The sequence below is a fragment of the Gobius niger genome (assembly GCF_951799975.1).
Source record: "Gobius niger genome assembly, chromosome: 17".
NCBI lineage: Eukaryota > Metazoa > Chordata > Actinopteri > Gobiiformes > Gobiidae > Gobius > Gobius niger.
In genome coordinates this window covers 9,311,793-9,326,801 of record NC_136868.1, presented here as the reverse complement: position 1 = coordinate 9,326,801, position 15,009 = coordinate 9,311,793, and the positions used below count along the sequence as shown (strand labels likewise).

Genomic DNA, 15,009 nt, shown 5'->3' with positions numbered 1-15,009 from the left:
CGAGAGAACTTGTTCAAGGGGTGACACTTCCTAAAATCATCCTATCACATCAATCATTTGCAACTTTTATATCATGTCAGGTGCCCTTCCAGACACAATCCTCTCCCCCCCCCGTGCCCAGGATTCGGACCAGCACAAACACACCCTTCTCACAATAACGGCCTGGTTCTATTGGCTGCGTTAACCGGAGCAATCCTGGTATATTCATGCAGCAAGACATTAAAGGAAAGAGTCTAAAAACTACATGGAAGCAGCCATTTGTATTGACACACTGCAGTGCTGCTACAGTTAAAGCGCTGATTGTATTTGACAAAAGGGAACTTTGTTGTGGCCAAAAAAAAAAGAGAGCAATGCTTCTGGGCTGCACGGAGTTAAAAAAGTGAAACTTAACAATATGAAAAGAATTCCTTTTAAAGAAAGGAACTAAAAAGACCTCTGTAGCTAAGAGCATTATCTGTTTGGTGTTACAGCCCGGTTGCATCATGCCGCTCAGAACAAAACTCCACACTCACATCTTTGCTGACAATGAACACTGAAGTTGGCAGAAATTTGCTGTGAAACGAGACAAAAGTGTGCAGTTTATGGAGAGAGGAGAAAAAAAAGTGAGGCAACCTCTGGGCCGCGGGCTGCAGTCAGTGGGCATCTCTATTGAGTGACCCACGGAGCAGAGAGGAAGCCGATGATACGGACGCGTTTCACAGTCTGTCGCCAGCGCAGGGGCGGCTTTGCACGCGGAGCAGCTGCGTTCGGGTCCGGGCTCAAAACCGCTGTCGGCTTTCTTTGTTCACGTCTCTGTATGGCCTCGGTTTTTTATCAGTTTCTCGATACGTTTGTGGAGGTACAGGTGTTTTAGTGTTACACGGGCTGTATGGAAATCTCTCTCTGCCGTTTCAGGGCGTCGTGTGAAACAGAAACTTGCACAGATTTCATAATAGTCAATGTTGTCAGCACAAATGAACAGAGAACAAAGGAGGCCGGCGTGACAATGGATTGTTGCTTCGAGTTTGGCTTTCATCTGAAGACATTTCATTTAAACTACTTGGATGTCTTCACTGCAAAACAAAAATGAATATGTAGATTAGTTTAAATGTCTCAAATTGAGCATACACTGGAAAAAAATGAAATATCTTCTTAGACAAAAATGACTTAAAAGTGCTTGAAATAAGACTTTTAATGCTGCTGGTTTTGACTCGTCTTGAAATAAGATGGAACTAACCAATGGAACTAGACAGATTTGACCATTTTGTCTTATTTTAAGCAAATTGATGCTTGTTCCATTGGCAATCTTTTTTCAAGATGAGTCGAAACCTGGTCAAAATCAGCATTAAAAGTCTTATTTCAAGTACAAATCAAGCTATTTTTCTAAGATAAGATGGCATTTTTTCCAGTGTGATGATCATTTAAATTTGAGTTGTTTCGACTAGTTAAGGTTTAGTTGCACTGGGAAAAAATGAAATCTTATCTTCGACAAAAATGACTTAAAAGTGCTTGAAATAAGGCTTTAGCTGCTGATTTTGATACGCTTTTGACTCATCTTGAAATAAGATTGATTGCGGAACTAGACAGATTTTTCTTGTCTTCTCTTATTTTAAGCGAATTCATGCTTGTTCTCATTTCAAGACGAGTCCAAACCTGCTCAAAATCAGAATTCAACGTCTTATTTCAAGCACAATCCAAGCATTTTTTCTAAGATAAGATGGCATTTCTTTCCAGTTTGGGCGTCTGACCTGGACTATTTCACTTTTTCGGACGTGTTTCTGACTCGCTTCAATACCCTCCATCTTTATTTTAGGTTGAATTTATCTGCCAATGTGGTAATGGCAGATTTACTTTCAAATTTCAAACAAGACGGACGTGTCCTCAAACAAGCACAGTTATTCTGAATGAGAGGAAAAACTGCTCAAAACGGCTTCATATTCTCAGCTCAAGTGACCTATTCTTGAGATTTATTTTCGCGGGGTTACCGTTGTGCTCAACATCTGCAATTTCAGACTTTTTTCATTTCATATATTTTAGATCTGGGTTGGTTGTGATATTGATGATATTAATCGAGCCCTGGTGGTGCTTGGAAGGTCAAGCATTTCCCGAGCTGGTACAAAAGTTTGAAATCCGTCAGTATCAGTGTGTATTGATCCCTTATGGAAAAACATTGCGATTTGAGGTTTTAGTAGTAAAAAGCTGAACCTTGTGCCACTGTGAGGATTCATGTTGATTGCCCCTAAATTATATTGATAGTCCAAAACTATACCTAGAAGAAGCACATCCTCTCATCATTCCCAATAGAAGCCCTTTATAACTAACCTGAACATACACATTTCATTGTCCACACCCTCCTGGACTCCCTCCCATCAGACATATTGATAAGATTAGCCCCTGCTCCCGTCTCCCTCACTGCCCGCCGTAAACTGGGTCATTTTATATTTCACGTCGAAATGGTCGGGAGTAAAAGTTTGCCAAGGGTTTGCTGTAATTACCTCGCGCTTCTATAGCTCGGCGCGCAGCATGGGGGCCGGGCGAATTACACATCCCCTCTCCTAACTACTGTATATGCTTTATGGCCGTGCATTATGCATAAGTGTGCTCCCTTCAACATCCCCCAAGTGGATTGAAATAAAGTTGACGCGGCTCTTTGTTTTGGGAGGCGGCTTTATTTGGCATTGCTGATTCGGAGATTGCTGTAAAAAAAAAAAAAAAAAGGGGAGCATGTGTCTTAATTATTTTGGAGTTTTTGCGCTCCCCCTTGGATTGCACACACCTGGAGTGTTTTTTAGTGGGAGGCAGGGTTGGAATGAGCGGATGCTGCTAGCGAGGTCCACAGGGAACAGAGGGAGAGGAGGAGAGTGTCGTCATACTGTATTACGGGTTAAAAAAAACAACAACATGTAAAGGAGAGGTGCTTAATCTGTGCTTAGTGAACGGTGCCTGTGAGTTTATGATTAACTCTATAAGTTATTTTATCATCATAATCACAGCCATTTATATTTTTTGCCCATTTTAAAATCTTTGAAAGGGCAGTTTGCTGTAGTTCTGAGAAGACAAATAAATGTTTGAGAGGTCATAAACATATAATTTATTGAACAATTGAACAAACGCTCTTTTATGAGATTAGAGTTGTAGAGAGATAAGAGTTTTATTCCACATGTAAAGCGTCTTTGAGTGTCCAAAAAAGCGCTATGCAAGTTTGATGTATTATTATTATTATTATTATTATTATTATTATTAAGATTGAGGATTTCAAAGGTGTTAAAGCAAATGATAGGCATAATGTTCAGTCCTGTTTGGTTTCTGTGCAGAAAGTCAGACTATGACAGTGTAATGACAGAGCAGCAAATTCAATTTAATGGAATTGGTCAGAACAGCCTTTTTAATCCCTGTATTACAGGAGGACGCATCCTAAATAGAGGTTAGAAATATTCTTTTAGGCAACAAGATTTAAGATCGACATATGTAAAGAACGTAAGAGTGTTGAACTCTAGATAATGCTGAAATGAAGCTGGTGTAAAAGGCTGAGTTCACCATGTTAAAAGCATTTTATAACACATTTCGTCATGAAGGTTTAAAGCTCTAAAAATAGTGATATTTTTTTTTTTTTAAAGAAAAGTGAAAACGGCGTTAGTTAGTTTGCACTTTCCTGCAGAAATATTTGCCAAAAATCGATTAACTTTCTGTTCCTTACAAGGGAATTTCAGAGTTTTTGCAATTTGCATGCGAGTTAAAATGTGTTAATAGAAACACTTGTGTGCATTTCAGGCCAACAGATGCTGCTTGTTCCGGGAGCGAGGAAAGGGGAATCCGTGATCTGGAATCACCACAAGCAAAGTTTCCATGGTGAGAGCTGACGGTAACTTAAGACCTCAGAATACAGGAATGAATGCAACTTTTTCACTTGTGGTCACATCATTTATTCAAAAAGACACACTGGTAAAAGCAGAAGTGGGAGAACATGTAACGAGAGAGGCCCTATCTGACTGCAATAACACACACACTCTCCTTTGATACAATGTGAACAAGGTCAGGTAAAAAGTGGGCTACACATAGTTATAAAGACATGTGTCAGAAAGGTTATTTTCTTTAATTGGTAATAACTTTGTACAATCAAAAATCAAGGTTATTAGACTGCAGAAACATTGAATAAAAACAGACAACAAAAGAGGGCAACAATGTTAGAGAGTGTGTATAAAATGATGGGCTTCAGAAGAAAAGCAAAGACTGACCTATTAGAAAAGTTAAACAAACAACCTAAGCTACAACAAGCACATCAGCAATGACCAATATGTCTTGCGTGTGCGGAAAAAAAATAAGCCCAGTTCAGCGCACACAATGTCATAAGCGATGTATAAAACATAGGCTACAGAAGGCGAATTTAACTGATTTAGTGCCAATTCTTCCATTAGGGCAGATTAAACCAAAGCGCTTAACCAGACGCACCACATGATGCTGAAGCCTTCACAAACTGGAGTCCACAAGCCGCGGCCGTGACGCGCTCCGGTAAACAGTCCGGTACCGGCTCAAAGAGAGGCCAAAAGCAGCCGCGTAAAAGCGCCAGTCAGCGCCCTGTCCCTGCGTGACGGTCTGTCTGTGCGCGCGGGTATGAGGCTGTGCTAAACAGCAGTGGCACAAACGGCACGGGCTGATGCAGAAGTCAAGGCATATGAATTAATTCTGAGAATTTCAGGGGGGCGGGTTCAGAACCACTGACGTCTCCACGGTCCGCCGTCCTGTAACGTAGGACGAGACCAAACAGTGGGGGGACCTGGACTATCTTGCTCTGCTTTTTTGAACTATTTCGCACAACTAAAACATTTTTTCCGATTATTAGACTCACATATGGTAGTTATTTAAGCAGTAACATACACCATTGGAAGCTAGAGTCGCTGTGACCTCAATAAGACGAGTCTGTTTCAGCTGTGACGGCACAAACTCTCTCCCCCTGTCCAGAGACAGTGGTACGGTCTCGGGCTCAAATTCCGAGAATTGAGCTCGTCTGATTCTTAGAACTGGGGTTCTTAGAAGTGGTGATGCAAGAAGTTTCTAGGAAAGCGCTACCAGGTGATTTTTAAATTCCTTTTTTCATTTAATTTGGCGCGAAGTTGTTTATTACTGTGCAGTGCTCTTATTTTAGACGTGGCTAATTTGTTGGTTTGTGCTGTTTGGAGTGTGTGAGTGCGGGGCCAGGACAGAGTCTGGCAGCATGTTGAACTCTGACAGGCGGCTCTGACTGTGGGGGCTCTGGTCCGACAGTGGGCTGTGCGCCGGGGGTGCGCGGGACAGGAGACCGCGCTGTCCGCACTGACTGTGACTGGCGTTGTGTTATGTTGCGACTACGCGGAGAGTGATGAGCACTAGTAAATAATGCGAGTCTGGGCTCCTGTGCGGACCCAGCGTGTGTGTGTGGAGGTGTTTACAGGTTCACGCTCTTCCTGTGTCTGAATGAAGGCCACTGTGCTCAGAGCGCACGGCGGCGCGCTGTCACAACTTTGCTGGCAGCATGGCAGCCTGGGGTCCGAGTTATTTTTGCATCACGGCCGCTGCAGCGGTAATGTGCTCTAATGGAGCGCAAAGGCAGCGCCAAACAGCCTGCTGTTGCCGTGACAGTGTAGCGGAAATGTCAGTGTGGAGGGAGTGTTTTCCGCGGTAGAGTTCAGGACACGTCTCACGGTCTCAGTGCGATCAGCGCAGCCCACACCAGAGCCGCGTCTGTGGACACAGTTGCACCATGTGTGTTGTTATTACGGGCTCGCGCGCTTGCAATAAAACGGAATAAAACGCCTCACAACATGTAGGAAATAGTTTGTATTATTTTGTTTATGTGTAATATGTTTTCCGGTTGTTTGTATCTATTCATCTGTGGTAAAAAAGATTATGGGCCAAATGTTTTAAAAAGGGTGACCTGACACTGACGGGGTCGTCAGGGTGAGGGGCGTAAAGTCTCCGCTTGTTCTCGGACGTGTCCCGCACTGGACTTTATGTGAGAAGCGTAAAGGGCGCACTTGTTCTCGGACGTGTCCCGTACTGTACACATGTTTGTGAAAGTAGAGCGCTCGTGGTGTGAATCCAAGTACATCGTGAGTTTACAAAACATTCCCATAAAGTCATTGACCTGGAAATGGCATCAGCACAGTGAAGGCAAACAGCGCGCAGTTTGTACACAAAGATACGTGACTGTCAATGTGTTGTGCAAAGAAATTGGCCGAGTTGAAAATAAGCTGAAGTCAGAGGAATGTATTAAATTGTTCAATGTTGAGTATTATTAAATGTAACAAGAGGATGATTTTGTTGAGATCCGGCAACTGAAATTATATTGTATTGATAGACTATGTTGCAAAAATCCCTCTGCGCCAGATCTGCAGATTATTTTCATTAATATGTGGATTATAGTCCCGCTACTGTAATGCTTCAAGTGGTGTTAATAATGTTAATCGCCTCTTAAACGGGAGATAAGTTAATCATTAAGTCTGTATCCTTAACACACGCGGGAGTGACGCTGATGGGAAAAGCTTTTATTCTGACTATAATTTTTCATTAAACAAACTGCCCCCTGATCTCATCTCTGTTCAAAACTAACCTGTCGTGCGTGTAAAGTGAGAGGGAGAATCTGGTGAAAAAAGTGCAGACTCTGATTGATTAACAAATGGCGCCGCCTTCTGGCCAAACGTCTATAAATAGTTTTGGAAACTTGAGACACTTGTCCAGGTGAATTTTGGACTGACATAGCTTCACAGTGGTCACAGCGCTCTCCTTCTCTTCAGACACTGAGCTGTGGATGTTTGCAGGACTGGACAGAATGGCCTGTGCAGCTGACAGCTGCATCCAGTTCACTCGCCACGCCAGCGACGTGCTGCTCAACCTGAACCGGATGCGCAGCAGGGACATCCTCACAGATGTCACCATCCTGGTCAACAGGCAGCAGTTTCGCGCTCACAAGAACGTGCTCATGGCTTGCAGGTGTGTCTTGTAGTTTAAGTCAAATCCATGCATTGCATGTATATTTATATAGATGTAGTGACTCACCTCTGTACTGCACATCTGTGTGTCTGCAGCGGGCTGTTCTATACTATCTTCACGGACTCCCACAAGTGCAGCCTCAGCGCCATCAGCCTGGACCCAAAGGTGGACCCCGAGGGCTTTGCCATCCTGCTGGAGTTCATGTACACGTCCCGCTTGGGTCTGAAGGAGACTCTGATCATGTCCATCCTCAACACCGCTGTGTATCTGCAGATGGACCACGTTGTAGACACTTGCCACAGATTCATCAAGTCCAGGTCAGTGAACACTATTCTCAGTGCACATGTTACAGTGCATGTGATCTAAAAACCCACCTGTTTGTCTGTGCAGCGACCCGGCCAAACTGCCCAGAGATGAGTTTTTGGTGAGCCCTCTGGTCCTGCCTCAGGATATGCATGCGTTTCGGCCTCATGACATGGTGGACAGTTTGCACAGTCGCGTTGCTCCGTTCAGGGACAGCAGACCCTATAGCTCTCACATGTTCAATGGGGTCACAACTCCTTCAAATTACCATCTCTACGGCCAGTTCCCTATGCCTGGCTTCCCCTTCCCTCTGTGTAAGCTCAGTGATGCTAAAAATGCTTTCGCCGACCTCTCAAGGAACGGACTGCACCACAAGCATTGTTCTCCCCACGACAGCACTTTGCGGGTTGACTACAGCCGAGCGATGGGCTCCGGGATTATTCACCCCAGCACCTATGCACCGCGAGAGGACGATCTGCGGAAGGACAGCCATGACATGAGCCAGTCCATTGGTCTGAGCTCCAGGAAACGTGCTTTTCCCCTGCTTAGCCTGGAGCAGAAGGATTCATCCAAAGATCACGCGGCTGCAGAAGAGGAGCTGCTCCATCAGCATTACCCCATGGGCATCTCCTCAGGAAGGAAGAGCCTCCTGAGCAGCCCCCAGAGCCCCCTGAAATCAGACTGTCAGCCCAACTCTCCCACTGAGTCCAGCAGCAGCAAAAACGCCAGTCTGTCCCAGGGCGCTGCGCAGTCCCCGCATAACGCACAGGACCCCAAAGCACGCAACTGGAAGAAGTACAAGTTCATTGTGTTGAATCAAAGTGCTAAGGAGGAGGAGGTGGGGCTTCAGGAAGCTGGGCTGAGCTCACCTCAGCGCCACAGTCTGCAGCCGTACCTTCATCAGAGCGACTCTGAGAGTTTGGAACAGAACAAGAGCAGTGAACATAGTGAAGAGCTGCCCGTGCCCCAGGCCAGCCGCCTCAACAACATCATCAGCAGGTGAGCCCAGGTTAAGCTGCACATCTGTGTTTTGCCTTGTCCTATAAACCATAGCATTAACAGTTTTTAATTATGTTTTGACCTGTTACTTGTGTTCAGTGCTCTGGAGGGGTCCCTGCGGAGTGGGGACGGTCACTTCCTGTCCCGCCTGAACTGTTCGTCCTGTGGGTCACAGTCGCCGCGGCACTCAGAGCTCTGCAATAATCCAACAACTCGACTCACGGAGGAGATGGCAGAAATGCACTCAGAATACTCCGATTCCAGCTGTGGTGAGAACTAACACCTTCTACACATCAAAATGAAATGACACACTGAAACTTATAGTGTCTCTTTTACTCCCCCAAACAGAAAATGGCACATTCTTTTGTAACGAATGTGACTCAAAGTTTGCTGAAGATGAAGCTCTAAAGCAGCACATGCTTCAGGTGCACAGCGACAAGCCGTACAAATGCGACCGGTGCCAGGCGGCTTTCCGCTACAAAGGCAACCTCGCCAGTCATAAGACTGTGCACACAGGTACAACCCGCTCTGCCTTTTAAACGCTCTTTAAGTGAAACATTGTCATTTTCTAAAAATCGCTCTTTTTATTCAAATCCATCAGGGGAAAAGCCGTATCGCTGTAACATCTGTGGTGCTCAGTTTAACAGACCAGCTAACCTCAAAACTCACACTCGCATCCACTCAGGAGAAAAGCCATACAAATGCGAGACGTGTGGAGCGCGATTTGTGCAGGTACCGCATCACACGATGTCTTTTAAAAATTGCACTTAGGACAATAAAAAAAATACTTCTTGACTTATTTTCTTTACCTCTTGCTATGATGCGCAGGTCGCTCACTTGAGAGCCCATGTCCTGATCCACACGGGGGAAAAGCCGTACCCCTGTGAAATCTGCGGGACGCGTTTCCGCCACCTCCAGACGCTCAAGAGCCACCTGCGCATTCACACTGGAGAGAAGCCCTACCATGTAAGTGCCAGGATGCATTTCATTCACATTACAGCTTTTGTTATTTCTACAATAGAGATATTTGTCTTGAAGAAATGACCAGCTGACTATAATCACAAGAGACATTAAATATTAGATAGACCATATACACATATGGAACAGTCTACAGGACCAATAAAAGTAATGAATAAATGGATTTAAATAAGAACGTTTTTTAAAGCAGCAGAACGAGTTCACGCCACACCCCAATAAATATTGAGGTGTGAATGTGTTTTTTGTTAATCTGTTTTGGGCGTGGCTCAGATGGTTGACCAGGGCCTCTTGTAACCAGAGGGTTGGCGGTTCAAATCCCGGCTCCCGCTAGCACACACTTTTATTGTGTCCTTGGGCAAGACACCTTGTCATGTTGCCTCCTGTGTGTACATTGGTGTATGAATGAGAGTGAATGGGCGAGTGGCTCCTATATATAAAACACTCTGAGTGCCTGATGTAGGTGGAAAAGCGCTATATAAATGGGGATTTTCCCCCCTGTATCCTTACAGACTGCTCTTAAATTCAAAGTTAGGCATTTGTAAGTAATTGATTAGTCGTATATTGGCGTCTGAAATTAACATGGTGATTCTGTCAATTTCAGTGTGAGAAATGTAACCTGCATTTCCGACACAAGAGCCAGCTGCGTCTTCACCTGCGGCAGAAGCACGGAGCCATCACCAACACAAAGATCCAGTATCGGATCTCCACAGAGCTGCCCACGGATCTGACTAAAGCATGTTGATTCTTGAGAAAGGAGGAAAAAAAAAACTGCAACAGGCAATCTTGACCTTGGCATTTAAAGACCCAAACTTGTACAATCATCCAAAATTGTAGTGCCACACTGTGTTTATTAGACAATTGAATTGGCCATGTTTGCCACTCTAAACGGGTTACCACTACATGTGAACGTAGAGCCACTGAAGGCGTCTTTGTCACTTTATTGTTTGTAAAGATATTAATATATATGTATGTATGTTGGAGTGTTTCTAAGCTTTGAAGGTACATATATAAAGCTTTATTTTGTCGAAGGCTGGAATGTAAACAAGCTCTTTTTTGAAAATACAGTATTTTATATCAGAGAACTTACTTTTCTGAAAATATTAAATTTTGATTGACGGGTGGTACATATATTTTAAGATATTTGAATTTCCGGCTGTACAGAATCATCTCTACTTTTTATGTAGATGAACACATTGCACCATGTCAAGTTGCCATACTCATGTGGGGGGGAAAACAATCGAAGTTGAACATATCAGAAGTCTGCTGCTGTCTGGATATGCATGAGGTACTGCTGTTGCCAGTTAAACATGAAGTGGGCACTGGCATAAATATTGTGACATATTGTGTAATTATATCGCAGGTTGCTCTCTGCTGGCAGAGCCAATCTGCGACTTTGGTGTTCAATGCATTTCAAGGTACTGCCGTGGTAAGACCAAGAAAATATTTTGCTTCTGATGTATTTGTACAGATGTGACTTTTGTTTAAAACGTTTATCATAAGTGGAAGTTTACAGTTTTGGTCATTGTTGTAGCGGCGACAGTAAAGTTGTGTAAGTGTCAAGGTTTTGTTTGTACATACACTGTGTATTCAATGTGCCTTTCTCTATGGCGACTTATTCCCTCAAGGACATGAGTCCTACATCCCTTTGTGTGAGTGTCAACCAGTGTACATAGGTTTTTAATGTTACCACCAACCTTCTAACAAGCAAATTCATCATTGTAAATGACCAAGACTTGTTTTGATTGGGCTTTTTTAAAACTGCATTAAAATTACTGTACGTTTAATGTATGAATGTATAATAAAGTTATTGGATTTATATGTATCGCTGCTGTATGATGTTTGTTACAAATGTAACAGTAAATGGTAAATGTAAAAAGTAAAGTAAAAAGATAATGTGAAGACAGAATCACAAATGTGATATCAAAACTCGTGATTCAACATTACAGAAAACCATTCCTGCTACTTTTGCAGCTCTTAAAACATGTAGGCCACTGTTTATAAAAGAGAAAAAAACAAATATAAATAAAATATTTTATTGAAGGTTCTGTAAAAAACAAGTTAACACCTTTCATTATGAGATAAATCAGTGTCTTAATTATATGTAACACAACAGATTTTTCTTTGCATCTTTTGCATGTATTTATTTACCTCTTGACTTTATCAAAAATGAATGAACTTGATAAACAAAACCACGATAAAGGAAGTTTCCTCAAAGGCCTTAAGAAGCTCAAATAATTACTGTCTGAAATAATTCTCACTAAAATCAGAAATGCAAAAGTGTCTCCTTGAACACAAAACAACAGCTTAAGATACACAAATGTGACGGAACAAAATTGACTTATTTTACAAAATTACCCAAACCCTTATCCCCCTACATTTCGATACTGAGGGTCCATCACTGCTTCTGCTGCATGGCCTCTTTCCGAGCAGCGTCCTGGAGCAGCTGTGTGTCCACCTCGTCAGCGGGCAGCTGCACGTACCGCACCACAGAGCCTCGGATGAAGCAGTTCTTCACAGACAACTGAGGGAGAAATAAGAATATATATGGAATATAAAAGGTATCTGACCAGGTAATATCATATTCTACTCCATATAAAGAGTGGCATCAGTATCTTTGCGCATAGTATGTTCAATTTGTGGCATGTATCAGTTGATTTCAATAGGTTTTTCCGAAAGTCTTGAATATTTGGAATTACTCATCGACACTAAAAGTCCGCGATGTGAATGCATCAAGCAGAGGGACTCACCATGTGTGGATATTTCTCTGGATCTGTGACGCTGATGTCAGTGAGCTTTATATTCAAGTACTGCAAGGAAAATAATATACGTTATTGCGATATCAACCGTTGTGGTGTAAACGTTTGTACATAAATAATGACTCTCCAACCTGGTCCACTGAATGGAGCGTCCCGCAGATGCTGAATAACGATAATTGGGAATCAAATAAGCAACAAGCTGAAACACTTTCATATACAGAACAATAATGTGTTTCAGTTTTTATGACAGTATTTTGTTTGTGTAGGCTCTCCATCATCCTGTTTTTTTTATTTTTTTTATTGTAGTAGAGATTCTTAAATATTGTCAATGTGATTGGGTTTCGTCTCTATCTTTAGAGGCTTCTTCTTGCTCTTGTAGTCAAATGTAAGAAGAAGCCTCTGAGTAGAAACTGTGCACTTCTGTACTGCTTTTATAATCAGTGTTGTTTCTGTGGCTGCTGCTAAACTCTGGAATGACACCCAACTAAATATCAGAGTCAGACTGATTCACTTTCAAATATATTTGTACAAACTTGTCTTATTTATGCACTCATGTTATTTGTATTTTACATTGTGTAGGACACTTAAGTCGGCTGTGTTGTTTGTGCTTTTAAATAAAGTTGTATTGTGTATTGCATATTTCCTTTTCAAAATCTTTACTGCGATGACAATCTGGTTGTAGATAAAATGTTGGTGAATGTAGGTAATTTTCTTATGTCACGGGATCCCTTTACCAAATAAAAGCGTGACAGTTATACATCACAGTACACCTGAAGCACCTGAATGAATGAACCAACATTCTAAAACACTATTTGCGTGTCAGATGAACAGCAAACTTACCTCAGGTCGTTTTTGAGCTCCACCACGACATCCTTTCCCACTAGAGATTTGAAAAACGAGTAGAAAAGCTGCAAAACAGAACCGACACGCAGAGGTTCAGTGACACAGCGGCGGCTAATTCAAAAAGAGACTCGAGCCTCACAAACAGCTAGAGAACAAACACGTGAAGGTTTACGCGGCATAAAAGCAAAACACAAGGTTGCATATGATTTGAGCAACACAAAAGCACGAGCAAGTCAAGTTTATAACCAAAAGAACAGCTAGCTTACCATCTTTGCTTCTTGTGCTGTTTCGTCGCGTGTTGATGAGGCAGTGGTGACGTAAAAACTGCGCGACACTCGCTGCGCTGCTCAATGAACGCACGAGGGAGCCAGAGTTACGTGTGTATTTTTTAGAAATACTTCAACGTCAAGCAACAAAGATATGTTTGAAATCGAATATACGTGTGTTGAACGGCCAGATACTTTGATTTTCTCGCTTGTATGGGCTCTCCGATGAAATCCTCACAAAGACAAAGTACGTTCTATCCACGGTGAGTTGTGTGTGTGCATTTCCTAATTTTATCATGTGGAGACTTTCTTTGTGAACGTGTTCCAAACTGGCTAATCTTAAATGAATATGTTATAAATAAATTAAGTTTAAAGTTATGCCTCAACCACTTTTCAGACTGATTGCAATTTCCAAAAAAAAAAAAAAAACAGCAGATGGAGACCGACAAGAAAGTACCGGTGTAGTTCTTCTACTACAACAACAAAAACAACTATTACTACTACTACTACTACTGCTAGCCTACTACTAATCTTAAAGGCACACTGCGTAACATTTTGGATTATACTGTTGTCAGCGATACAAAACATGCTTTTTGCTGAGGGCAATTTAGATTTAGATGTCAACCTAACCCAGCTCATATTTGGCTGCCTTTAGTCAACATCTCCATGGAAACGAGTTAGCGACGTCCCACTCCCAGTAAAATTACAGTCAGGTCTTAGGAGAGGTGAGCTGATGTTAGCCTAATAATATAATAATAATAATAATATCGGCGACCACTGCAAGGGCAACGGTGTTTTCTTTTTGACCGATTAAGTGAAATGTTACACTTTGTGGCTTTAATTAATATACAGATACAGGAGCCAAAAACAAACAAGCGTTCATCAGCTGTCAAATTGCTTGATTGAGAAAGTGTTTCAAACAAATTTTGAAAACAGAAGACAAGGATTAGCTGAAGGTTCTCACTGGATCCTCAGTCACATGGTGTCAGGCGCTCTTCAGGACACAGATGGGCAGATAAGCAAATCACTTCTGGCACGTCTGGTCTGTGCTGTTCAGGAAAGATTTTTATTCAACGCTAACGTGTGGACTTCTTCATCACGGCAGTGTGTCAAAACACTGAATAAACGTGCGTCTGATTTCTTTTATGAAAACAATTGAAAATGTTATTTGTGCATTACTTTGTATGGAGTATTGTGCTGTTTTTATCAATCTATTATATTTCTCTCACATACAGGGGCAGATCTAGAAAAAAAAAATCACGGGGTGGCAAGCAGGGTCAGGGATCATTTCCGGGGTGGCAACATATTTTACAATGTCGAACGTTTATAGCGGGCCACGTTTCGCTCGATTGCATTTTATTCCATTTAGATGCAGGCTGAATCTACCAAAATTACATACAAATAGCAGCATTGTCCATAATATAAGTAGGGGGTTTCTAACTCAGGTACAATTTAAACATTGTAAAACAAAAATATGTATATTTATTATTATAATAATACATCTGAAAAATCATCATCTTGGGAGCCACAGGAGTTGGCACTTGGCTCCTTATTTAGCTATAAAGTTGATTATTTGTGCTGTCAATAAAGTACTAACTGAGAGTGAGCCTCTGTAATCTTCGAGAGCAGATGTGAGACATCACATTGGTTATACAGACCAAAAAAACTATTAAATGAATCAGGCTTTGAAGATCTGGATTGCAGCTCCTTGAAAAAATGCATTAAAAAGTACCAGGTTGATGACTAGACTAGAATTTAGACATTTCCAGACAAGGACCAAACCTGACTGAAATCAATGGGGTGGCAGCTGGGGTGGCAAGACCTTTACCTGCCCCGTGCCACCCCTCTAGATCCGCCCCTGCTATATAGTCGAGAGAGAGAGGTTATTGTAGTGTTAAAATAAGTAATCATAATGTAAT

The 15,009-nt window shown here is 42.3% G+C and overlaps 2 protein-coding genes across 3 annotated transcripts in view; one reads left to right on the top strand and one right to left on the bottom strand.

The window, feature by feature from the left end:
- The window catches only part of bcl6aa (BCL6A transcription repressor a), a 25,263-nt gene extending 14,220 nt beyond the window's left edge, over positions 1 to 11,043 (top strand). Inside the window, exons 2-10 of one of the 2 annotated variants that reach the window (XM_079574905.1) lie at positions 3,751 to 3,828; positions 6,774 to 6,945; positions 7,041 to 7,262; positions 7,336 to 8,247; positions 8,347 to 8,516; positions 8,596 to 8,763; positions 8,849 to 8,979; positions 9,076 to 9,213; positions 9,827 to 11,043. In XM_079574905.1, coding sequence (XP_079431031.1) covers positions 3,751 to 3,828; positions 6,774 to 6,945; positions 7,041 to 7,262; positions 7,336 to 8,247; positions 8,347 to 8,516; positions 8,596 to 8,763; positions 8,849 to 8,979; positions 9,076 to 9,213; positions 9,827 to 9,967 — 2,132 coding nt within the window. In that variant the 3' untranslated portion in view covers positions 9,968 to 11,043. Of the gene's footprint in view, positions 1 to 3,750; positions 3,829 to 4,979; positions 5,050 to 6,773; positions 6,946 to 7,040; positions 7,263 to 7,335; positions 8,248 to 8,346; positions 8,517 to 8,595; positions 8,764 to 8,848; positions 8,980 to 9,075; positions 9,214 to 9,826 lie in introns of those variants that run through there. The other variant, XM_079574906.1, reaches the window with a different exon arrangement.
- A 267-nt stretch (positions 11,044 to 11,310) lies between these two features.
- smx5 lies at positions 11,311 to 13,130 on the bottom strand. Its single transcript, XM_079575102.1, has 5 exons — positions 13,091 to 13,130; positions 12,822 to 12,889; positions 12,113 to 12,143; positions 11,973 to 12,032; positions 11,311 to 11,746 (listed from the first exon to the last, which is right to left on the bottom strand). Exons 1-5 carry the CDS (start codon positions 13,091 to 13,093, stop codon positions 11,621 to 11,623), a joined length of 288 nt encoding a protein of 95 aa, XP_079431228.1. The 5' UTR covers positions 13,094 to 13,130; the 3' UTR covers positions 11,311 to 11,620.
- Between the last annotated feature and the right edge of the window lie 1,879 nt (positions 13,131 to 15,009).

Excerpts from the sequence above, each read along its gene's own strand:
- smx5 (XM_079575102.1), bottom strand. Across the intron at positions 12,144-12,821 it reads GAGCTCAAAAACGACCTGAG|CATCTGCGGGACGCTCCATT; the intron begins GTAAGTTTGCTG and ends ATCGTTATTCAG. Across the intron at positions 11,747-11,972 it reads CAGAGAAATATCCACACATG|TTGTCTGTGAAGAACTGCTT; the intron begins GTGAGTCCCTCT and ends TTTCTCCCTCAG.